The 25,305-nt window shown below is 36.9% G+C and overlaps 1 protein-coding gene across 1 annotated transcript; it reads right to left on the reverse strand.

Annotated features, from left to right (window-relative positions):
• Positions 1 to 2,448: 2,448 nt before the first annotated feature.
• VIP (vasoactive intestinal peptide) lies at positions 2,449 to 14,996 on the reverse strand. Its single transcript, XM_060753598.2, has 7 exons — positions 14,821 to 14,996; positions 13,262 to 13,378; positions 7,441 to 7,581; positions 6,431 to 6,535; positions 5,296 to 5,418; positions 4,702 to 4,822; positions 2,449 to 2,723 (listed from the first exon to the last, which is right to left on the reverse strand). The coding sequence occupies exons 2-7, from the start codon at positions 13,366 to 13,368 to the stop codon at positions 2,715 to 2,717; spliced, it is 606 nt and encodes a 201-aa protein (XP_060609581.1). The 5' UTR covers positions 13,369 to 13,378; positions 14,821 to 14,996; the 3' UTR covers positions 2,449 to 2,714.
• Between the last annotated feature and the right edge of the window lie 10,309 nt (positions 14,997 to 25,305).

Below are 25,305 nucleotides of genomic sequence, written 5' to 3' on the forward strand. Positions count from 1 at the left end.
AGGCGACGCCCAACAGTACAGAAAACCCAATATAACACAAAAGCATAACAAAACCAGAAAATAGAATACATAAAATGCAAAACCAATATAATAAATTACACACCAATATAAAATTAAACATTAAAATACAAAAGATTACACTGGGCAGGGCCAAATTCAAAGATAAAATTTTAGAACACTGGGAGAGAGGACAATGTATATTATCAGGGAAGAGGAGGAGGATCTGGGGATGCGGGAGGATTTAATTGCACAAACCATGAAATAAAGTGCTTCTGAGGTAATTTTATGCAAAGTTTGGTCTGGGAGTATCTAACATTCAATTATTGAAGGCACATTGGAATAACCAGGTTTTCAGGTTCCTCCTGAAGATTGCCAGCATGGGGGCTTGCCTAATATCTCTGGGGAGTGAATTCCAGAGCCGTGGGGCCACCACAGAGAAGGCCCTCTCTCTTGTCCCCACAAGTCGCATTTGCGATGCGGGCGGGAGCAAGAGAAGAGCCTCTCCAGAAGATCGAAGAGGTCATGTGGTTTCGTAGACGGAAATGCGGTTATGCAGGTAGGCGGGTCCCAAACCGTTCAGGGCTTTGTAGGTCAAGACCTGCACTTTGAATTGGGCCCGGAAAATAAACAGCAGACAGTGGAGCTCCTTAAACAGGAGGATTGACTGCTCTCTGTAATTCACACCAGTTAATAATCTGGCTGCCACCCATTGGACCAATTGGAATTTCTGGGCTGTCTTCAAGGGCAACCTCATGTAGAGCGCATTGCAATAGTCCAATCTAGAGGTAACCAAGGCGTGGACCACCGTGGCCAAATCTGACTTCACGAGGTATGGTTGCAGCTGGCGCACTAGCTTCAATTATGTGAAGGCCCTCCCAGCCACTGCCAATGCCTGAGCTTCAAGCGTTCTAAGGTTTACCTCTAAACTTATATAGTATAGGGAGGGAGAGGGAGGCGGGAGAGTGAGAGCAACTTAACCTAGGATGAAAATTGGTTAATTCATCACAACAACCAGTTCTACATTTCACCTCTAGAGGACCTCTAATTTGACTTATGTGGTCAAGCCACCTTCTTAATCTCCTTCCCATCTTTTTCTTCTTCCCTCCTTCCTGTCCTTTCCTTCCTTCCATTCACTTTTCCATCTATTTTTCCCATTTCTTCCCCTTTTCACTCCTTCCCTCCCTCCTTCCTTTTTTCCTCCTTCTTTCTCTTCCTTCCATTCTGTCTTCCTTCCTTCTCCTGCATGTGAGGAGGATTTCTGTGTGTCAGGGAGTGGGGATTTAGGGGGTGGGGTGTGAGGCTGCATGTGTACATGCACTGTGTGCTTCTCATGCCCTGCCTCAGCCAAAATGGTGGCAGAGGCAACAGAGGTAACTCAGATCTCAGCTCATATTTCAAAGCCAAACACTGAAGGAGTTTACTATCACTAAATGGAAGAACCGGGCTGACAGTTTCTCACCATGTTGCAACAGTGAATCAAACCAATGATATTTGCAGTGATAATAAAATGTCTTTATTGTCTGCATATTTCATCGGTTACATTCATTTTGGAAAAATAGTAAAGTGTCTCCAGTCCTGCTTTTTATATCCGGAATACTTTTATCAGTAAACATATACAGAGTCAAATGCAGAATAATCCTTAGCCTCAATGATTTCAGCACAAATTAAACCTACAGACTTTCACATCTTTGTATGGAAAATGTGCACACCAATAAATGTACAAGGCATGTATCACACTTTAGTTTGGCTGATTGCTTATGCAAATAATTCAGATTTGAAATAATGGTGTAGCCTTCTGTAAAACAATAGATAAGACAATAGACATAATCCAATGAGATAGTATAATTAGAATATATCAGGCAACTTGAAAAGAGATAAAAAGGCAACACCAAAATCTTTTCATCTAGAATAATTATTTGAGGAAATTTGTTATTTATTTATTACAACTATGCAAAAAATAGTTTAGAAATATTACTCATCATGTTGAAATAATACTTCCAAGTATCCTTAGAATTCCTGCCAATGTCTTCCTTTGACAAGATATTCCAAATTAATTTGGAATTTTGCTATATTATGAATTGTACCTTGAAATTTATGTGTGTCCTAATGAAAATGTATCTCTTCCCAAGATATCTCCACCAGTCCTTTGCTTCAATGGATTACTTCCATCTTGAATTTCATTATAGGCAAAAAAAATCTTGTCAGTTTCAAGAAAATCAGTTATCTGAAATCATGTTGATGAGGACATTTGCAGTGAAAAGGAGAGAGCAAGGGTTCTCTCTACTCAAATAGCAATGGTGGCTCAAACACATGGGGGCTATTACTCAGCACGCCTTAATTTTGTGTATGTAACTGAAAGCAGCAATTTGATGTATTTCTTTCCCATTCTCACTTGCCTATCTTTGATATGCAGTTATCAAAATAACGGATTTACAGCATAACAGATCACAGGATTTATGTGAGTTTACTAGCATACATATGTACAGCTTTAGGTAGATCACTCAAAACTAATATTTACAGTGTAAACATCCACTTTTATTATATCATATAAGAAACAAAAATATCACAAATTTCACTTCACAATATATCTGTTTTGGCTTAAATACTGAAATTATTTCTTTGAAATACTATGAGAAACTCAAAAAATAGTTTGATCTTGTCTTTAGGACTTTAGAAGGTTTTTTTTTTTGCAGGATCTCTTTGTTAGGTTGGCTTCAAAGGTTCTGAGAAAAAAGAGAGAGAGAGCATTTTAGAGGCATTAATTTGAAAAGAAATGAATGCGCCACCCTCCCCTAAGTTTGGTTCAAAGATTGTACAACAGCCTTGAACTTAAAAGCAAAAGAATCCAGAAGACTCTGAATTGTTCTTCATAGACTTTTAATCATACTACTTATCACAGTACTTATTTTGGTCGGCACCTCATCTAGAAAATTATTGGCACTATGCTTCACATAACAATGGAAATCTGGGGAAGTGATGCCCAGTTTTAGCAAGCTAAAATGTAAGCCATTACATGTCTAGATTTTCTTAAATCAGGTAGACTATTTCATAAAGCAGGTTGACATTGGATGCATGCAGCATTTTCAAAGAGCATGTTATTGTCTAGAAACTCCATGAAATATCTTGGCCCGACTTACCAGGCCAAGCAGGTTGTGGCGCAGTGGGGCCTCACCACCATTTGTCACAGGGGGCTTCTTCTTCCCAGAAACCCCCTGGGTGGCGAGAAAGCTTCCCGCCGTCAGGGCCTCCTGGCCAACAGCAGGGCTGGCCCCGCCCTGTTGCTGGCGTGGCTGGGGCCAGCCTGTGGCTACTGCACGGGCAGCCTACTTAAGGCTGCCCGAGGTCTAGAAAAAGGCACTTGCCTGCTCCAGCTTTTCCATTCCACCCACCCTGCATGTTAGTTGATTTGTGAATTTTGTGGGCCTGTTATGTTAGCCTAATTTTTTAGCTTGTTTATCTTGTCACAACTCTGTGTTTGGCATGTGGCATGGGCCCTGGATCTGGCCGGAAATCGCCCCTTGGTGGAAGGGGGGATAACACCTGTGGTTCCTGGGGTGCCGAGTTTATGGTGACCGGTATTGTGCTGGTGGCACACAGGCTTGTAGCATCTTCAGTCAGCAGCGGGTTTCCTGATTCCTAATCCAGGACCCATGTGTGGCTGCCAACACTTGTTCCTGTTATTAACAAATGAGTTGTGGCCAATTTTCTCTCCAATCATCTTGTGGACGTGTCTTTTTCGGTTGTCTGGAGGGAGGTATATCACCCTTGCACATGCAAGCACCCATGAGAGTGATAGATAAGAGGGTAAGATTCTTTCCCCCCCCTCAAAATTCATAATCCACATAAGGATCTACAATGCCATTTTTGACTCACTTATAAATCACCCACACTACAGAATTATAGTAGTTTAGCTGCCATGGCTTCATGCTATAGAATCCTGAGATTTGTAGTTTGTTGTAGCACCAAAGCTCTCTGACAGGAAGGGTAAATAATATATTGCAAGACTAACAGATCCCAGATTTGATAGCATTGAGCCATGACAGTTAATGTAGGATCAAACTTTTCATAATTTTGCAGTGTGGAAACATCCTCAGTAAGCAGCAACCTATAATTTAAGAGGCACTATTGGGAAAGACCTGTTTAACCATACCTGATGTGCCAAGAGCTACTTTCAGGATATTCAGGAACAGCTTTGATTGCAATTAACCAGAAGGATCTCAGGAATAAAAAGGTGTGGGTAGACTTTATTTTAATTAAAAGAAATGCCCATGTGATTATCCTCAGAGATGAACATATTCACCCTAATTAAATAAGGAGTCAAGTAGGGTATCATGGCTTAGTGCACACAGCCTTAGAAAAAACTTAAGTGAACAGAGTAAATTAACAGTATCAAATCAGTAATTTTCATTAGAAATACTTTACAGAAATCACACAGTTATTTAATGTATGTGATTAGATGATACCACTAAAAATGTCATATGGGAATCATGACATTATGAGTGGAGATGTGAAGAACCCAACTTCTGAGATGTGTGTGTGGAAATGATGCACACCTTTAAAGAAAGAGTCATTCTCAGAGTTTGAAAACATTACCTAGGGACAACGATTCCCACAATCTCCAAGCCAGCATGACACTTGGTTGATAATTCTAAACAAGTAACTTTCCCCAGCTCTAATAAGTGGAAAGATCTTTCAACCTACCAAAGGGAGGTGGTTTAGCAGTTCGAGCTCATCTACAGTGACATCATCATAGTTTTCCGAAAATGCAGGTTCAAGCAGTTCCGTCTCATCCCGAAGGCTCGGTGGGTTCAGTTCTTCCTGGCTGTGTTGCAGAGCACAAATGTACATTTTGTTCAACAAATTCTTAGGAACTTTCTTGCAGTTATTTGCCTTTGTGTAAATGACACAACTGAACTAGCTTCATTATTTTATTAGAATAATACACTGGCACAATATAAGACTATTCATAGTCCTCTTATAGAAATCACTTTTCTTCAAAACACAATGCAGAACATTTTGTTTCATATATAATTATAATAATAATTAAGAACAAACGAGTGAGTTTTGCATAGAATATATATATGCATGTACATCTGGTGTATGATCTACTTTCTTTTAGTAAATGATTCTTCTTCTTCCAAGCTATATCCATCATAAATTTCTCTCAATAGAAAGTCACTCTTAGGAAATGCTGCTTGCACTTTAAGATATATTACAGAGAGACTTGTGCTAATAGCTCATTACTGCTCTAGGCATTTAAAAAGGACATGCCCTCCATGCCTCTTGTTTTCCTACCTTCTTTTCCCAGTTAAGACAGAGTTCAAATACTTCTTAACAGCCATCTGCTTTCGAAAGCGACTGTAATTGTCAGTGAAGACAGCATCAGAGTGGCGTTTCACTGGCATCTGTTCATCATTCCTTGAAAATCAACGACAATTATAATCAGCGCATTAATTCTCAGCCTCCTAAACAAGCAAGTCCCTGTGATGAAAAGTTGCCTAGCTGGTGGCAAGTTGATTCTCAGAAACCTTTGCCTTAGCTTATAGACCTCCCTATGTGTTAATTGTGTTATGTGTTAAATGTTTTGATACGGCCAATAGGCCAATCAATAAAACGTATCTATCTATCTTATAGACCTCCCTCTATTTTCTAAGTAAATATGTCTAATTAAGTATCTTGTAGGATAGTTGTAAATCATTGGTGGAACATATGTTTTCTATGCAAAAGTGATTTTGGGTCAACTTCTGACCTATTCAAATAGTGTTAGGAAAAAAACATTGTTTCACATTTCAGATAGTGCTGGAAAAGAATGTTGCATGACACCACCAGACTGAATGAACAAATGATTTAGTTCTGTGGGAGGTGGCTTCCTGTGCTCCTTCAGCCCTCGAGTTACAACCAACCAACTTGCATACAATCCCCTAATTACAAATTGGAGTGAGACAAGAGGAAGTGCTACTTGCAGAAACTGGGAGTCAAGGTTTTCCTGAACATTTCATAAGAATGTATGTGAAGGAGTTTTATACTATAGCAACTTGAGTTTGGTGTGATGCTGGTGGTTCCCATCCTCTTTGCCTATTTGGATGGATTTTCATTGTTCCCACAAACAAATGAACAGAAGCAGCAAGATACAGCTTCATCTACAAATCAAATTTCACAGCTAGACTACAATGAGAGTGTTCTTCCTTCACTCCAGCAATACATTCTTCACTAAACCTTGTTACTACATTATATATACATATGCAATAGTAACATAAATATTCCGATCCTCCAACACAGTGGTTCTCAACTTGTGCGTCCCCAGATGTTTTGGCCTTCAACTGCCAGAAATCCTAACAGTTGGTAAAACAGTTGGTAGAGAACCACTGCAACTTTTTTGTTGAGAGTTAGTAGGGAAAATGCTCTATCTTGGGAAAGTGTAGTCACTTACCCAACTCTTTTCCCAATAAGTGATTCCAAATATCTCCTTGCAGAAAGCTGACCCAAAAGTTTGCTGTAGCCACTTGTGAAGAGTCCATCAGCATGCCTTGCACTTCTGTAAAGGAGAATTCTACAGTCAAAACAAACTGAAGAAACTGAGCATTAGTTCTTTTAAAAACTACAAGCCCCATTTTCGATACAGAGCATTCCAGGAGTTGCAGGCTAAAAATAGTTTGCCCATGATCATTTTAATCATTTTTAACATTAATACGTATTTAAATATTTGTACTTAAGGTGCACCTATCACACCATTCCAGTTACAAATATACCACAAACTTCCTCTAAATTTCAATTGCATTATCTCTAACAGCAATAACAAATCTTAAGAATCATGAAGAAGAAACTGGGACTGTGGCACAGCATCGGGACTGTGGCACAGCTGGCTGGGAGTCAGCTGCATTACGATCACTACTAACCAAAAGGTCATGAGTTCGAAGCCAGCCCGGGTTGGAGTGAGGTCCTGACCAATTTGTGTAGCTTGTTGTTGACCTTTGCAGCTCGAAAGACAGTTGCATCTGTCAAGTAGGAAATTTAGGTACCGCTTATGCAAGGAGGCTAATTTACAATGCCATAAAAATCTCCAGCAAGCATGCAAAGAATGAGGAAATACATCATCAGTATCACAAATGTATGGTGAAGTGACAGCTCTTCCGGTGGCCAGAATACACTCATGAAAAAGCTGGAATATTAAATAGCCTCTGTGTGTCTGTCTATATATGTTATGTGTCTATGGCATTGAATGTTTGCCATGTATATGTACATTGTAATCCGCCCTGAGTCCCCTGTGGGGTGAGAAGGGCGGAATATAAATACTGTAAATAAATAAATAAATAAATAAATAAATAAATAAATAAGAGAAAGCTGTCAGACAGTTTCAGAGGACATGCCACAACTTTACCCAAATTGGTAATTTTATGTATTTATGCTTGCTGTGGTTATTAGATTTAAAAACTATCTTACCTGTCCATAGCTCTGGATACATCATAATAGTACTTGTCATTCTCAGGAAGTGTCGTCTGCAAAATATCACCCTCAGGTTTTAATGAGCCTTGAGCATGATCAGATTCACTTGCCCCCTCAAAGGGCATTCTGTTTCCTAATCTGGAGGAGACAGGAGATGCCAGAGAGCTGTCATAATTCATTGGAAAGAAACATAGCAGCATTTTGACAAACAGGGTTGTTAGCAATGACTAAGAAAACACTTTACAACAAACCCAAAAGAAGCCAGGTTGGCTCTCTCTCAGCTGTTCAATATAATTTTTGAATTTGTATCCCACCATTGCCAGTACAAGTCAGGAGGAAGCTTACAACGGAAATTAAACCAAAACAAAGCTAAAACCCATTCAGTTGTAGTAGTAAAGAATAATTCCAAAGAATTAAATATGCTATGATCCAAAAAAACAAAGTACCAAATGAAAATGATTTGTAAACATTAAAAATATATCTAGAAGAAGGAAAGGGAGGATAACACCCCAGCCTCATTAAAAGAACCCTGCACCCACGTCTTTGCTTCTGGAAGATGAAGAGCAGATATCTCAAGGAACCAGCATAGATGTTGCAGTGGTCTTTAATTGTACAAATTACTGCCACTGAAACCTGGGCATCTAGGCTCAGGAGATAGGCCAGGACTATGCACAAGTTGTAAACATTGGTTTTCAGAGGGAATATAACCCAACCAGCACACTTTGAATTTCTCATGTTTCCTGATCTGCCGTTGAAATGACCAGGGACAGCTCTGCCTTGTCTGGCTTAAGTTTCAGTTTGTTTACCCTCATTCAGAAACTTGTTTGGATGAAACTTGTTTAGTTCCTTAGAACTACATTAAAAAAGGGAAAAGGGTGGAGTATCATCAGCATACTGATAGCATTGGGCCCCAAATCTCCAGATAACCTCTACCAGTATTTTCATGCAGATATTATATACCATGTAGGACAAAGCTAGGCCATCAGACAAGAATCTCCCAGCATCACCTTCCTCCTTGCCTCTCCAACAGTTCCCCTACATCCCATCCTGGAATAGTGGTCCAGGAGGATAACATAATCATGATATTGAAAGCTGTTAAGAGGTCCAGCAGAAGCCATCTTGAGTGAATCTAAATATTTTATCTCATCAAGGAATCCCTAGACTCATCAAAATTCAACCACATTTTTTAGGACCTTGTGCAAAAATGTAATATTGAAATATTTGATCTACCAAAGTGGCCAACATAATCTCCATTCCATATAGCCAGTCCTTCCATCAGCAAGCAAAGAAAATTCTATTCAGACATTCTTTTTGCACTTAAACTGAATTTCTGTAGAATGCTTTTTAGTAGATGCCTTTTAACAATCTGTTCATGCATTGTTAATTACATTTCAAGTAATATTTAATGTTTTTCATTTTATTTTATTTCTGTTTGACCTTTATTATTTTGAAGTACATGGAGTATCATTTTAAGATATATACATTTAAGCTGAAACACATTGCTTTCAGTTCAATAGCCTAAAAGTCAGTGTTAGTGGGGTGTGTGTGTATCTCATTCAGTTCAATTTCTGTGAAGGGAAAACACGTCAGTGAGTAATTTACATGTTTCCAAAATGTTTGTACAATGTGTTGTACCATATTTTCACTTAATGCTATCAAGCTTCCAACATAATGCTGATAAAAATCTTAAATTGCTAGAATACAATTAAAATTTTAAAATTTGTGTGTCCTTGCTTGTTTATTGTATTTCTATAGTTTTGTATATCTAATGTTGCAAAGGCTGGAAGGGATACAAGAGAGGAAGAGTTTTCTGCTCATTGCCAAAGCAGCAGGTGGGTGAGAGCTGGAGGTGGATGGGAGATTTGTATGAGGCTAAATGCTAAAGCACTTATATTTCAGTTGCAAAGGACATATACATAGAGGTGGGATCCACACACTTACCCACCTAAAACATGACATACTTACATGTTTTTAAAGGGGGTAGATGTCTAATATGGGTGTGTTCCCCCAGCAATATATAGTAAGGGAAATCAACAGATATACTGTGTTAACTCTGCCTTTCTCCTTTATGTTTTTCCCCCAGTTGCTAAGATTGAAGTACTACTGGCTCCAAGATGGTGTTCAGGAGCCATAAGGTATTGTAGACCTCCCTCTACATGAGCGAGGAGAGGGATATGTTTTCAAAGAAGGAGGTTTATCTGTAATGCTTCCCCTGGATGGCAAAAGCCTTCTCCTAACTCTTGCTGTTCCTGCTCTGATAGCAATGGGGGGAAAAGTAATTCTCCATCAGTGGTAGTTGGTGGCTTCCATAGGTGCTGAACCTATTTAAGGGACAGAATCTAGGCCTTGATAGCTCCTTTAAAGTACAGAGTAAAACCCAAAGTCATTTCATCACCATACTGATGTGGGAACTACTAGCTATCACTGTATTCCAGGATTATGCAAAAACAGGAAACTTTAGCCCCGTTCATGCATTCGCTATTGAGAATAAGTTATTGAGAGATGAGTGCTAGGCCTTTCTGCCATCTCTCTCTCTCTCATCTGAAGACTAACTTTGTAAGAAGGAAAGCCTTCTTTTTTCAGCTATCCTTTTCAGATTGTTGCTCTCTACCCATGAAGAGCAATGAAAGAAGCAAGAGGGACTAGTTCATTCTCCTCCTTGCATGTCCACTTATTCCAAATAAGATAATGCCTGAGTCACACAAAAATGTCCACCAGATCCACATCTCTGGAACAGGATAAAACCCTTGGAACTAGAATAGTGGATTTTTCACTCACTGAGGCACCAGGAAGAACATTTACATAATAATCTCTACCCAGTGGTGGCCTTATTGATATATTTTAATGAATAATATGTTTTCTACCACATAGGGGTTACACAACTATTTTTTTCTGGAATTTGCTGTAAAAATGTATACTATCAATGCTCTTCTACTAGAGTATTCTGTTCTATCCTATCCTATTGTTATTTGGTAATGTTTCTATACTATACTGTTGTTATGCTATACTGTTTCCCAACTAATGATAGCTCAATATTTTTAGTGTTAATATTTCTTCTAATAAAATCAAAACCTCTTTATAAACAATTTCAAAACTGCTTTAGGGATTATAACTGTTTTAGGGATTATATGTTACATCCTATAATTAGGAGACATTGAGATGTTGCAAGCACTAGTCAATGGATGAGGCAGAATCAGCATTTCTTTCCCTGTCAAGGGGCAACTATTTTTTTCTGTTTTGCCCTGAACTATATAAAAAGAATACCCCTCAAATGTTTGTTATGGAATACACACAAAAATAACTTGATTTTGATGTAGTTGCATTATCAAACTTCTTTAAATATTACAACTTGTAAATTAGGTACCTATTAAATCACATATATCCTATATAAAGGATTCAAAAATGTAAATGCATTTGTCATTCATGATTCTCAATATTAGTTTTGAGGACAATTCTTATTAAACTGACATATTATTTTAACCTCTTCATGTGGTTCCCTTCAATATTATTAAACCCTGCTACAGCTTTGAAGTGGATTCCTTGCTGTCAATCCTTTAAAAATGATTGAATAGTGATCACAAAAATAGCTGGATCCTCTTTGGAAGGAGCAAATTGTGTCAGATATCATCCTTGAAGCAAAACGATTCAAAAAAAGATCCCTTTCATCTGTTTCTGACACTTTTGTGTCTGTTAACAAGCTATTAGAGTATAAATGGGGCTTCTGAAGCTGAAATTGAGTTGGCTGGCATTCACCACTAATGACACCAAGACTATTTTCAGTGCTAATGCCCAGAGAGCTCATACCGACAATCATGAAAAGTATGGATAAAACAACCAGTAATTGTGCAGCTTGAATCTGAATGTATATCCTCCTTCTCTTTGTAGCACTTTAGATTAAAGCCTTGCCATTCAGGCAAACATGAAAGACTTGCCGTTCAGGCAAGTATGAGTCAAGCTAGCAAAGTAATATTTTATTAGTGGAAAAACAGATAGTAGGAGTCACTTCATCCCATCACCACCCAAATACAAGGATTTCTATTTTCTTTCATAAGTCAATGTCAAGCTTTAATTCCTTTTATTATTTACTCTCCTTATGCTTCTAGGACAGCTATAACTTTCCAGAATTGATGAAATATTATCATTTGGGAATTATATTTCCATAGGTGAGTGGGCTAGTCTTGGCTCTATACAACTGGTAATAAGCCTTATGTGCTCATCATAACCATGGTGAGTAAATGCCTTAAAGTAGGCAGGGTGCACTTAAATGCAAACAGGTAAATCATTGTATCATGGTACCTGCATAAGCTCTGTCTATAAAATCAAGAACTCTATATTTTCCAAATTAAAATAGATCATACGTACCCTAAAGGGACCCACATCCCACCTGATCTTGAAAGCTAAGCAAGGTCAGCCTTGGGTAATACTTGGATGGAAGAACACCATTGAATACCAAGTGACATAGGCAACAGTTCAGAGGAAGAAAAGGGCAAAACCAGCTCTGAGTATTTCACGCCAAAGAAAATCTTATACAATCTTATAAAATCATGGTGTCATCATATATTGACAAGCAACCCTAAAGCTTAAAGGTTTGTCCAATTAAATAAATGCATTGTATAAATTTCACTGTATGCAGGGCCTCTTACTGTAAATCCATGTGTTTGCTTGCCCTCAGAGTTCTGTTGACTACAACTCTTGCCAACTTCTGAACTGTATAACATCTCTAAAATCAGTCAATAACTCTTCAAGTTAATATATAAAGATGCCCATTTTGAGAAACTTGAATTTGCACATTTGTATTTCCTAAACATTTTTCTCTAATATGCATTTCATTTTAATATGTGTGTTCCTGAAATAAAACTGACCTTAAGTCTGTATCTGCATGTGTCTTTGTGTAGCATATTATTGACTAGCCAATTTATTATTTCCCAATTCTGGGAGAAAGCTAGCATATAAAATAAATAATAAAAATAATTATGGCATATTCATAGAGAGCAGAGCAGATCAGATGTGCATCATTTCATCAGAATTCAGAAACATAGCTAACCGTCCTTTGGGGGGGGGGGGGAGGGCTTCTGGGAGTTACAGTCTAAAACCTTCCTAAGCTCTCCTTCCTTTACAAGAGAATGGTGATAAGCTAAATGCCATCCAGCCTGAGGACGTGAGACCAAGAGAAGCAGCCAAATATGTTATAATTTCTACACACTAAAAAAGTGCTCATTAAAGGAATATCATGTGAGGAAAAATAATTTCCAAATTTACAAGTCAGTTGCATTTATTTTCACTCCAAAATGCTCCAAAATGACATATATCACTGTTTTGGTTCTAAGAATTTCTTATGTTTCTCAAACCATTTACATTAATATTTAACAAATATTTTGCCTATTTTTCATCCAAATCAGAAAGATTTGTTGTTGCTATGTGCTTTCAAGTTGTTTTATACTTATGGTATCCTCAGGCAAATCTGGCATAAGGTTTCCTTGGAATGAGGTATTCATAGGGGCTTTGCCATTGCCTTCCTCTGAGACTGAGAGAGTGTGACTTGCCCATGATCACAGAGAGAGTCTCCATGGATGAGCAGGTATTTATATCTAGGTTCCTCAGAAGACTAGTCCAACACTTGAACTACTAAACTGCACTGGCTCTTTCTAGTAGGTTGCACTGATCAGAAAATATTGCCATTTCCCTTCCTTTCTGGTTGCATTATCTATTAGTGTTTAGCCTATGTACTTATTGAGTTTGCTGTCAGAAATCAAAATATTTCTTGGATCAGTGGATCATAGCATTTGTTGTCAGATAGCTTTCAGGACTGAAATCTTACCTCATTGCTGAATATGTTCCCAGAGAAGGTAAAGCAAGAGTTTGGGAGAAGAAAACATAGAGAAGTGCAAAGGACAGGAGAAACTGGGATCCACTTCTGTGTTCCATCTCTTTGGACCTGGGTTGGCAACAATGATACAAATATCAATATCCAGGTATTACAGAAAGAAAGAGACATTTGTCAGCAAAGTAGGAAGTTCATCCTTGACAAAAATAGAATGGATCCATCTTTCACATCTCAAAGTATCAAACAAGAATATGAACTAGATATATTCACTAGGTTGCTTGATGTCAAAAGACATCTTCAGACATGATTTCTGCCAGAGGCAATGCATTTTCTTATCCTGAAACACGGACTCCTAATTGTAAAAAACAAAAATATTATTAAAATGATAGCTATCATAGTCATGAAGACTACGTTTGTTAACATAAATAGGAAAAAGAACACTTTTATATACACTTTTATTTTACAAGTGCTATTTTAGTGATGTACAAATTTAAATTACAGAGGAACTTTAAATAAAACTTGATGTTAGAAAGTGAATAGTCAAGAGTAACATAGAGACTGGTAGAGGCAAAGATAGGTGCACTGAGTGCCAAACAATTTTACTAATTACATTTAATTAAAGTGTCATAATATTAACTTGCATCATAATATTAACTTGATTTGTAAGTGGTTTAATCCTGTTGCTAAAATTGCATTATCTAGGTTTTGCATTTCAACAAGACAAATTAATGTACTGAATTTTCCTTGAAGTGAGATGACAAATAAAGGCAGTTTGCAACCAAAGACAGCAGTTGCTTCGAGGCACTCGAAACGCAATGGGAATTGGTCCATAACATCTGTGTTCAGGATTTCAGAACAAGAAACAGGCTACTAATGAGCTGGAATGAGTTTTCACACATGGCTGCAATGCACAATAATTCACTGTCATGCAAAACCATCCAAGTTATTTGACAGTGACAACAAGGAGTACAAGATTTTTCTTTAAATTCACCTGCTCTGACCAATGCAGTTAATATTAAAATTCAGTTCAAATGCCACTGACATTCAAGTGGACAATTTTGGTGGAAGTGTTTTGTGCAACATAGCCTGCCCTTGAAATATTATTTACATGGGGAGAATTAGAGGAAAAGAATGTACAACAAGAGAAGGAGGAGGGAGTCAAAACTGTGATAAAATAATACCAGAACAGTGCTGGGAAGGGTCCTGATAAAAATAACAGTCAAAAGAAAGTTGAAACAACAGTATTCAGGAAAAAATTAAAATATTAATTAGAAGAAAGAAGTTATAATTTTACCCAAGTCTAAGGAAAACTTCAGTTACTTGAGAGAAGTTTTAAAATGCATCAGACCAAACCAATTCCTTTACTAGATTCCTTTTGAGGCATGCAAATGAACTTTTCCCATCTCACTTTGGAAATTGATTTTACTGCAAATAGAAATTCAAGGAGTCCTCTCCCAAAAATAAAAAAAAACCCATACAATTACTTTAATAGTTAAGAAAGATCTTTCTTTAAAATCGAGTATGGCAAAGAGAAACAGGGAACGTTTACTTACAAAGGATGAAGGAGACTTTCTTGTCTTCTCAAGAACAGGATAGTACCCTGACCAAAACAACAGTGGGAGCTCTCCTGAGTGCTGAATGCCTCTGCAGCTGTTTCGGTTGCTCCGCAGGTTTCTTCTTCAGATACCGAACTGGAGTTTTGAAGGAAAAGTCTGTGCTCTGCTCCCTCCCTCTAATTGCTGGTCTGAAGTTTACCAGCTCTCCTCTCTAGGCTGATGCCTTCTTTCCCCTTCAGTGCACTCTGTGCAGTCTTTCAATCTGTCTCATTTTGTAGGTTTTTATATATGTATCTACAGAGGGCCACTTCCCTACTCCAACAAGCAATCACGTTACATTGAAGACGTCACATTCCCAAGGGAACATATCTGAAATATCTGTGATGCCTTTGTTCAGGATGTTATAAGACAAAGGAAGTTCATATTTAATTCATGGGAAGCCCCCTCCTCCTGCTTAAATTGATTTATAGCAAGATTGATGAATGACTGGGCATGAGTAACATCGGACTGGGCAAAGAATCTAGCTTTTAGAATGCATGGCCAAATCCTGCCTTCAGGACCAAGGAATTAAGATTGTAGTATTAAGTGGTGATTTAAACTAACATGGTTTATTCTCCCTCCCCCAAGTCCATGATTTTAAAGGAAATGAAGGGCTGGAGACGAAAAGCACTCTTAACATTCATATAAAAATCAGAATGAGATCTCAGAAAACCTAAGATGGTTTCATCATTCTTCTGGATATATTTTTATTTCTACATACTATGATTCAAACACATCTTAGTTAACTATATGTTTAAAGATATATTTATTATATTGCCACTTTATGGTCTAAATCTATATATTTTGGCATAATTTTTTTGCAATTCAGTGTTAAAATATATTGTGTGGCATGTTAAAGTTAGAGAAGAGACAAAACTAGATATTTGTTCAGTAGAATCTTCCACTTTTCTCCAGCAGTTTTTGTTGTCATGTACCTTCAATTTGTTTCCAATTTATAAGATGAACCTATTGGAGGTTTTCTCTGCAATATTTGTTCAGAGGAAGTTTGCCTTTGTCTTCCTTTAAGACTGTGAGAGTATGAATAGGTTTCCATGGCCAAATGGGCTTTTGAGCCCAACACACAAACCTTTGTACTATGCTGGCTATACTGGAGCAGATATCATTTAGGATGTCCTTTAAAAAAAATCATTTCATAAATATCCTAATTCTCATGATATGAAATGAGACTACTGCCTATACTTTTCCAAGTCATAGCTAGGTTGCTTAATACATGTATGCCACAATTCTTGAGATAGTTAAGCCCTGTTGAACATAGTGAGGCTGCTTTCCAGCTAAATGTCCTCTGTCTGATTTCTCATGATGACTTGTAGATTTGTTCTTTAAAGGCTAAGGAATCAAAGGAACAATTTTAAGATGTGAAAATATGCATTCTGAATTTTGGAATGCAAAATTTGGGGGCATCTTTGCCCACTTCAGCAACTCCAGCTAATAAGGCATTAGTAAAGAATTGTACCCATTAACTAAACCAGATAGCGGCTGGCATTTGACTCTCTAGTCTGTTTGCACCATTGATTCCCTAAAATTAACTAGTTTAATATAATTTCTTGAAAATGGGAATGCTGAAGGAAAGAACACCAGGCTAATTGTTACTACCAAACCCCCTGAAATCTTAGAAGCTCAATAATCTCCTGCAAATTAAAAAAAGGGGTATCCATTCATTTTCATGAAATCCCAAATTTCTTTTATATGAGCAAAGGTTCAATAGAGTAGGTTCTTCCTGATGTTTCAGTTCTGTTTGTAACATCTAAAGCTTAAATATATGCATAGTATATTGGCCTGAGTCCTGGACTAAGACTCCAGGAAACCAGGGTTCTAATGCCTCTTGGCATGGATACCAACTGAGTACTTTGGGTATATCACACTCTCTCAGCCTTTAAGGAAAGTAATGGCAAATGTCCTCTGAATAAATATTGCCAAGAAAACCCTATGGTAGTGATGACATACATTTTAAATTCTCAATTATATAGACAATTCTTTGCACCATAGATTTTTTACTATACAAGGAATATTAGCAACCACCATTATGTTTATCTCAGCTGCTCACCATTAGAAACAAAGCAACTGTATTCTGTCACTTATAATAGTGACATTAAGTTTCAGGATTCAACTCTCAAGACTTGTTTATCCACAAGCCACAATTTTACAATCATGACTTTGAAGGAATTGTTTAAGTTTCATTGATTCCAGTGAGGCAAAGTTAGGCATCAACAGGACCAATGCATTGAATCTCACTGATTCGTAGGACTTTTAAATTGTCATTTGATCTTTAGCTAGAGATGTCACACTCTCATGACTCAATACCACTGAAATTAGTCAGGCTTACTCAAAAGTAAATCAGTTTAGTGTTACTGCTCCAAAGTCTGAGAAATGTGGAAGACCTATTTCCTCTTCCTTCTAATAAACTTTCCATTGTTCCTGAGTTTTGCTTATTCACAAATTTAGATGGTGAACATTCAATGACTCTTAATCACTTGTTTTAATTCACTTATATTTTTAAAAACGGAGCAAATTAAGCAAAAAAAGAAATTGTCTGGAAATGTGTTTCCTGGATAACAGCTGTGACGTAAACCAGAGTTCCTGCACAAGACTAATTCAAGGAAGTTTGTTCCCTTGTTAATCTGTAAATGGCTGAGACACAAAATGGTTGTGCTCAGGAACAGCAATGGGCATCATTTCTGTAGAGTCACTTTCCTTTTTGTTCAGTTTGCTACTTTGCAGGTAGGAAACCAAAGGAGGGCAAAAGGATAGAAAAATGGGCTCAAAGGGCACAATCCACCAGGATGCCTGCTGCCCAGTAAAGGAATTAGAATTGTATAAGATCATCTCAGCAATATAGACCACCAATGCCACCATTTTATGCTGGTTTATATTGACTAGGAGATACTGAATTGTAGCCAATGGCTCTGGTTGCTATATATGTTAAACATGAAATTTCCATCCAACTACGAACAGCAGTTAGTCATTTAGTGAGGAAGGTCAGTTTAGCTATCAGTATGCCTTTTGCTAATTTTGGTAGGTGCCGCGCTGCTGTTGTCGGTCTTTAAGTAGTTTCTGACTTATGGTGTCCTATCACAGTTTTCTTGGCAAGATTTGTTCAGAGGCCTTTGCTTTCCACTGAGACTGACACAATATGACTTCCCCAAAATCCCCCAGTGTGTTTTCATCACAAGGCGAAATGTAAAACCCTGGTCTCCAGAGTCATGGTCCAATGTTCAAAATACTATATTACAATACCTCTCTTACAGACCAATGTAAAAGTATGTAAAAAGCTGTGGACCATTGTGTATTCATGGGCTAGATATCCCATTTCCCTTGCTCAAGCAGAATGCTCTCTTTTTAAACTTTCATCATATTTCCCTCTAAATATTGATGGCTGTAATGAAAGTTTATATCAGTCGGAATTAATTGTGAGAGATGGGAGCTGAAATCCACTGACAATCCCCAACCTCTCCATAAAAAGAATATAATAAAAGTTTGGCAAAAGATAGCCCTGATTTTGAGTTTCTGTAAAAGAATCAGTACCTTAGATTATTTGTTTAGTGCAGTGATTTTGAAATGTGGACCAGTTTCATTAATTTATTTATTTACTTACTTCATTTATATACCGCTTTTCTCAGCCCTTAGGCGACTCAAAGCGGTTTCATAGCACAGATTGGAAGAAATGTGTGTGTAAAAGTTTAAGACTTCAAAATGCCTGTCAACTCTACAAATTTCATAGGGTTTCCCAGCTAAAGAATAACCAGAGGTGGCTTTAAGCATACTTTTATTCGATAACAGTGACAGAAGTTCTACAGTCTCAACAAATCATGCTGTGTTCTGCTTTCCATGACTTGGGAATGCCGTGGCTTAAAGTGGCCCAACCCCACCACCTAGTGGTTAAACAAAACCATTTCTTAATTTCTATCAGGACATTTTAATTTGTTTATAATTCCATATTTTAAAAATCTCAAATACAGAAGACTCTGGATTATTTTTTCATCAGATCTGAGACAAAACATGATCACTGGAGGGGAGGCTGGGGTGAACTTTCTCAAGGTGGTTCACAAATGAAATTAAAAGGCAATAAAAACTTAAACTATAAATCATGAATTCAACTTCTTATAACATTTCATTTCAGTACACCTGTTTTATTTAAACAATAATGCTAACAATGTTAGTAATGACAGCAAACAGTCAAATCCAAATAAAGACTAGCCTTTACTGCTATACTGCTAAAATCAGCTTGGAGAACATTCAAGGCAGTAGGGTTTATTTTAAAACCAATAGGGAGTCAGTTATCTATGAAAGAGAATTCTATTTGGATGGTGTCACCATGAGAAATACCCTCTCTTTTGTTGACTACATTTGTGTGCCTTTGAGCAGGGCTTCTGGGTCTGTTTCAAGGCTTGGGCACATTTCCAAAGTTGTAAGCAGCATTAGAAGCCCTTCAAATTCTTATTAATAATGTTCAAGTAGAATCTTGCTTTTGGGGGAATGGTATCGGCTTTTGGGTTTTAAAATATTATTTTTGTTTATTTTTCAGTTTACAAAAAATTAGGAATGGAAACTTGATGTTCATGGGTAAAGGCAATTCCACCTTGTGTTCGCAATAATGTTGGAAGATACATATCAAAAGGAGTGCTATGGGACACAATGAAAGCGGTGGTGAGAGGGTTATGTATAAAAGAGACAATTAATCTAAAAAAAGGCAAGAAGAAAGGAAAAGGAATTTAGAAAAATAAATAGAGCAGCTTGAAAAAGAACATGTAATAAAGAGAGATATACAAATTTATGTAAGGTTGAGAGCTAAAAAAGAGGAATTAGATAAAATGGAAATAGATGACGTACAAGAAAATTTAATATATTTAAGGAGGGAATTTTTTGAATTTAGTGATAGGAATTCAAAGATGTTAGCCAAATCCACACAAAAAAAGAAAATGGAAGGTATAATAAGTATGATAAAAGATAAAACGGGTAAAATATGTAGATCTATGAAAGAAAAATTGAAGGTTTTCAAAGAGTTTTACAAAGAACTATGCCAAACAAAAGCTCCATAGAAGCAATTAGGAAATATGTGGAGGAGTATTGGGAGAGTAGGTTGGAGGAGAAAGACAAAGAATTATTGGAACAACCTATTAAGAAGACAAAAATAGAGGAAGTTATTAAGAATTTAAAAGCTGGGAAAGCTCCAGGACTGGACGGCCTGGGAAGAGAATACTATAAAAGTTTTAGAGAAGTATTGATTCCAAAACTATTAGAACTGTATAATGGAATAATGAAAGGAGATGAGGTGCCAGAATCATGGAGGAAGTCATTAATAATATTAATACCAAAACCTGAAAAAGATTTAACAGAACCAGGGCAGGCCCGTAGCCAGGATTTTGATTCGGGGGGGGGGGGGAGGACTGAGTCTGAGTGAAAGAGGGTCTGCCCTAGCAAACCTTTTGTATCGTTACCCCAATACCCCAATGCATATGGGATATATTGAGCATGGTGATCAGATCATGATATGAATAAACATAACAGTTTAAATAATGTACCAGTAAGGCCTTCTCGTGGACTACCATGAGAATTGCGGGTGGGGGGGGGGGCTGAAGCCCCTCAAGCCCCCCCCCCCCCCCGGCTACATGCCTGACCCAGGGTCATATAGGCCCATATCATTAATCAATCAGGATGCAAAGATTTTATCTGCTATAATAGCCAATGGAATGAATAAATGTATGTACAAGTATATTAAAAAAGATCAGTGTGGGTTTGTAAAAGGACGACAAATGTCAAATTTGATAGGGAGAGTATTAAATAAAATTTGTGTGGTTCAAGAGAAGAAGATAAAAGTAGGGATATTATCATTAGATATTTTTAAAGCGTTTGATTGTGTGGAATGGTGGACATTAAGGGAGATTATGAATAAATTTGGAATGGGAAGTAGAATAAAAGGATTATTAGAACAATATTATTCAAGAAATTCAGCAGTAGTAACTATAAATGATGGAGTGACAAAAGAAATAAACTTGACAAGGGGAACAAGACAAGGTTGCCCTCTATCACCAGTTTTGTTTGCCATGGTGTTAGAATTATTTGCAAATGCCATTAGGAAAGTTAAGAACTTAGATTTCTTTTTTTTTTAAGTAATGGATAAAAAGTTAAGGAAAAAAATTTAGGCAAAATAGGGGATTGGATAAAGGTTGGAATGAAGAAGGAAATGATTATGGAAGAATTTAGAGAAATAAAATTGACATGGTTCCATTGTATACAATTAGAACAATGGTTTAAAAATTGGGGAAAAAATAATAAAAACAGAAGTAAGCTTAACCAATTTGAAAAAATAATACAAAATTGAGGGTTGCAGAGAAACATGAAAATTTGAAAGGAATAACTAGTAAAATATATAAGATAATAATTGAAATAAAGAAAGGAAAAACAAAAAATAACATCTTCAAGGAGGTCTGGGAAGAAGATTTAGGGATAAAAATAAATGAAACAGAATGACAACAATTATGGAGACAAAGACATCTAAAATATTTATCAATACGGGTTAAAGAAAATTATTATAAGTTAATATGGAAATGGTACCTAATACCAGTAAGAATAGCAAATATAAGTAAAAACTATTCAAAAAATTGCTGGAGAGGATGTCAAGAATTGGGAACATATATGCATATGTGGTGGCAATGTAAATATGTAAATAATTTTTGGGGGAAAGTATTTAGAGAAATAGAAGATATAATGAATATTAAAATAGAAAGAAGTCCTAGTATAGCTTTATAATAATAAACAATTGAAAAAAGGGGATAAAGACATGATAACAAATTTATTAACAATAGCAAGATTGCTTATAGTAAGGTATTGGAAAAAAAGAAATAAATATACAAATAGAGGAGTGGTACAAGGAAGTATGGAAATTGGCAATAAATGATAAGTTGACATGTATATTAAAAGTTAAAAGAGGTATATGGAAACAAAGTGATTTTGATGATGTATGGAGAAAAATTATCGAAAAAGGATTAAAAAATAAAGAAGGAAAGTTACTTCCACAAGAAGAATTGAAATTTTGGACAGATCATATGTAAAAGCTGTGGCTTGGGGGGGGGGGGAGCACAGTGGTGAGGGATAGATAATATGTATAAACAGAAAAATAATACTAGATGCCAAAAGTATGGTAGGTTGTACTGAATAATATGTATCTGCTGTAAAACAAATGATGTATAACAAATGTATTAAACCATGACAAAATAATAAAAAATATTATACAAAAAAAAGGAAGATGCTTTCCATCAGTTGTTGTTTAACTTGAGTCTTTTGTCAGTTAAATGTACTTTATTCAGTTAAGAAAGCCAGCCATTGAAATTTTTTATAATAATGTAATAAAAACTTTATTCTTATATACTGCCATCATCTCCATGAAAGGACTCGGGGTGGCTTACATGCGGACCAAGTCCAGTCAAACAGAGTTAAAATATAACACAATATAAAAATATACAAAACATCATAAAACAACCAACAACCAGTAGCCGAGCACAGTGGACATGTTCAGAACTGAAAGGTTTTGGGATTGAAAATAATATTTTATATTTAATATATTTTTCCTTTATGTTTTGTATTTTGGGGCTTTGAATTTTGACTCAACCTTATATCTTGGACATTTCTGGTAACTGGCTCTTGACCCTGGTACGGACATTTGGTTTTCTCTCTTGTGTATTCCTGGGATTGTTTGGCATCTGTTTGTATTTGGGGGGGGGGGGGGGGAGGGGTGTCAAGGCTTTGGCAGTATCTATCTCCCTAGGAAATTCTGTCTGTCACAGATTGAAAACTCCTTTCGCTCTCACCATTGGAATGGTTTCAACAAAGGTAATGTGTCACATTTTTATCAATACTAAACAAGATTCCCTCATAACTGCATTGGTGCACATTATTGAAGCAATAGTGAAATAGAATGAAATTTTTGCCTCTGTGTCACAGTAATCCTAACCATTAAGGTGAGCCAATAGCCTCGTGGCCAGTTATAAGATTTTGGTAATCAAAATTTAATTTATTATTGTTTTCTTGGTGCTTTTTTACTGGCATATATTGGAAGAGCTTCTTGTTAGATTATGTGGCCCAAATATAAAAGTAATGTGGTGAAATTTAAATATGGTGTACCTTGATGTGAATGTGGTGCTTACTTTTTTGCAGTCCAAATACATTCACTGTCATAGAAATTCAGACTTCATTCAGAATTACAGTCAGTCCTCCATATCCACAGATTCAGGCATCTCTTGTTGGATTTAAAAAAATCCAAAAAGCACATTTTGATTTTGTGATTTTATAAAAAGGACTCCATTTTCCTATGCCATTATACATAATGAAACTTGAAAATTCACAAATTTTAGTATTCCACTATCAGCAGTCCCCAAGTTACAAACCAGATAGGTTCTGTAGGTTTGTTCTTAAGTATGTCAGTCGGAACAGGTACATGTTTAAAGTTTAACTCCAGACATCCAGATAGATAGATAGATAGATAGATAGTGTATGGAAGAGTTAACATCCTTTTGGTATTTGTTTTGCTGTCTGTGTCCCATTCAGAAGATTTCAGCTCACTTTATATCCTTGTGATAATTGGATTTTGAAAAATCTGGCTTGTTGTGAAAACAAGGATTGGCGAGAAAGCTTCAGGGGAGACATCTTTTCCCCATGATAACTCTTTCAGCTGTGAATTCCCCTTCATAGGTGTAGATTTCTCTCACTTCATATTGTCTCAGCTTTGTTCTTAACTGTGAGTCATTTGTATGTTTTGTAACCCAGGGACTGCCTATATATTTTGCAAGTCTGTACAGAGCATCTGAGGCCCCTTCTTAACTACCATATAATCCAGTTCAAAGCAGTTAATCTGGATTTTATATGGCAGTGTAGAAGGGGTCTAAGATTATTCCCCTAAACTGGAAAGCCAAAGAATGTCCATTCTACCTACTTCTCCTGTTGTTATTAACTTCTTCTGAGAAACCTAGAGGAAATAATGCTTTATGAGAAAATCCCAACCACTGACAAACCTCACATTCCAGAGTTTCTTGTAAATACAGAAATAACACTTTAACCAATTGCAAAGTGTAAAGAGGTCCTTGTTGCACTCAACTCACATTGATTATTACTATTACTATTATTAGTAGTAGTGGTAGTAGTAGTAGTAGTAGTATAGGTAGTAGTATGTGTTGAGTGGATGAGGGCAGGAGTCCTGTAATTTCTAATATTAGTGTGTCTCCTTCCTGAAAGGTAAGGAAAATGATAACATTTTCATGGCTTTGTAGACTCTGTACTTCTCTCATCATTGCAACTGAAGAAATGAAACCATCCTCCATCGGCTACACAAAGAATGAGATTCATGTGGCCTTCCAGATGTGGTTGGACTGCAACTCCCAGTATCCTTCACAATTGACTATGTTTAATGTTGCTAGAGGCTGCAGCCCCACAACATCTGGGAGGCTATATTATTCCCATTTCTGTATTATGCTTATCACAGAGCATAACTTCGCTGTGATGTGCTTTTGTTGTTGTGTGCCTTCAAGTTGTTTCTGGTCATGACCCTATGATGACCATGTCACAGAGCTTTCTGTGGCTGAGTGTGTGATTCACCCAAGATCATCCAGTGGGTTTCAATGGCCAAGCAGGGAATTGAAATCTGGTCTCCAGAGTTGTACACCCAAAACAGTACCTCATGCTAGCTCTGCCCAAATATATTTTTCCCCTCCTCCTTCTACTCCTCTTCCTCCTGCTGTTCCTGCTCCAGAACGGCATGGTCCAACACATAGCCAAATACTTCAAGTGAGGAATCTGGAGACTCTCTTTACTGCTATGAAGAGTGGCAGCAATGTATTCAATCACAAGGAGGTCTATTTTTAAGGGGATAAACTGTAATTGCATGTATATTCAATAAAAAAGTAAACCATTTTCATTATTTTCAGGACAGACAATGTATCTTTTCTCATCCTTCTCTTCTTCTCCTCCTCCTTCATCTATGGAAAGACATAATTCAATACATAAACAATTGTTAATTTACATTTCTTTGTTATCAATATGGATTAAAAAGGCAAAACATTATGGGATGTTAATCATTTGACAGCCTTATAAAGGAGTACTCTTCTAATCCTGCTGGGAGAGGGTAAACAAAAAGCTCAAGATGGTTGGGGAAATCCAAAATGGAAATATAGATTGTGTGTGTAATATCCATCACACAAGTAAAAGAAGAAAGCTCCATACATAGTCTTAGTCTTGGTCTCAGCATCCTTCTGATTGGTTCGGGCTCCTAGAACCAGTCCAAGACTCTCAGTGCTGTTGTTTCTGTTGTGATGTGCCTTCAAGTCATTTTTAACTTATGATAATCCTAAGGCACTCCTATCATAGGCAAAATTGATTCTTGGTGAAATTTATTTAGAGGGGATTTGCCATTGGTTGAACCTGAAAGACTTACTT

This window comes from Anolis sagrei, chromosome 1 (genome assembly GCF_037176765.1).
Source record: "Anolis sagrei isolate rAnoSag1 chromosome 1, rAnoSag1.mat, whole genome shotgun sequence".
NCBI classification, from domain to species: domain Eukaryota; kingdom Metazoa; phylum Chordata; class Lepidosauria; order Squamata; family Dactyloidae; genus Anolis; species Anolis sagrei.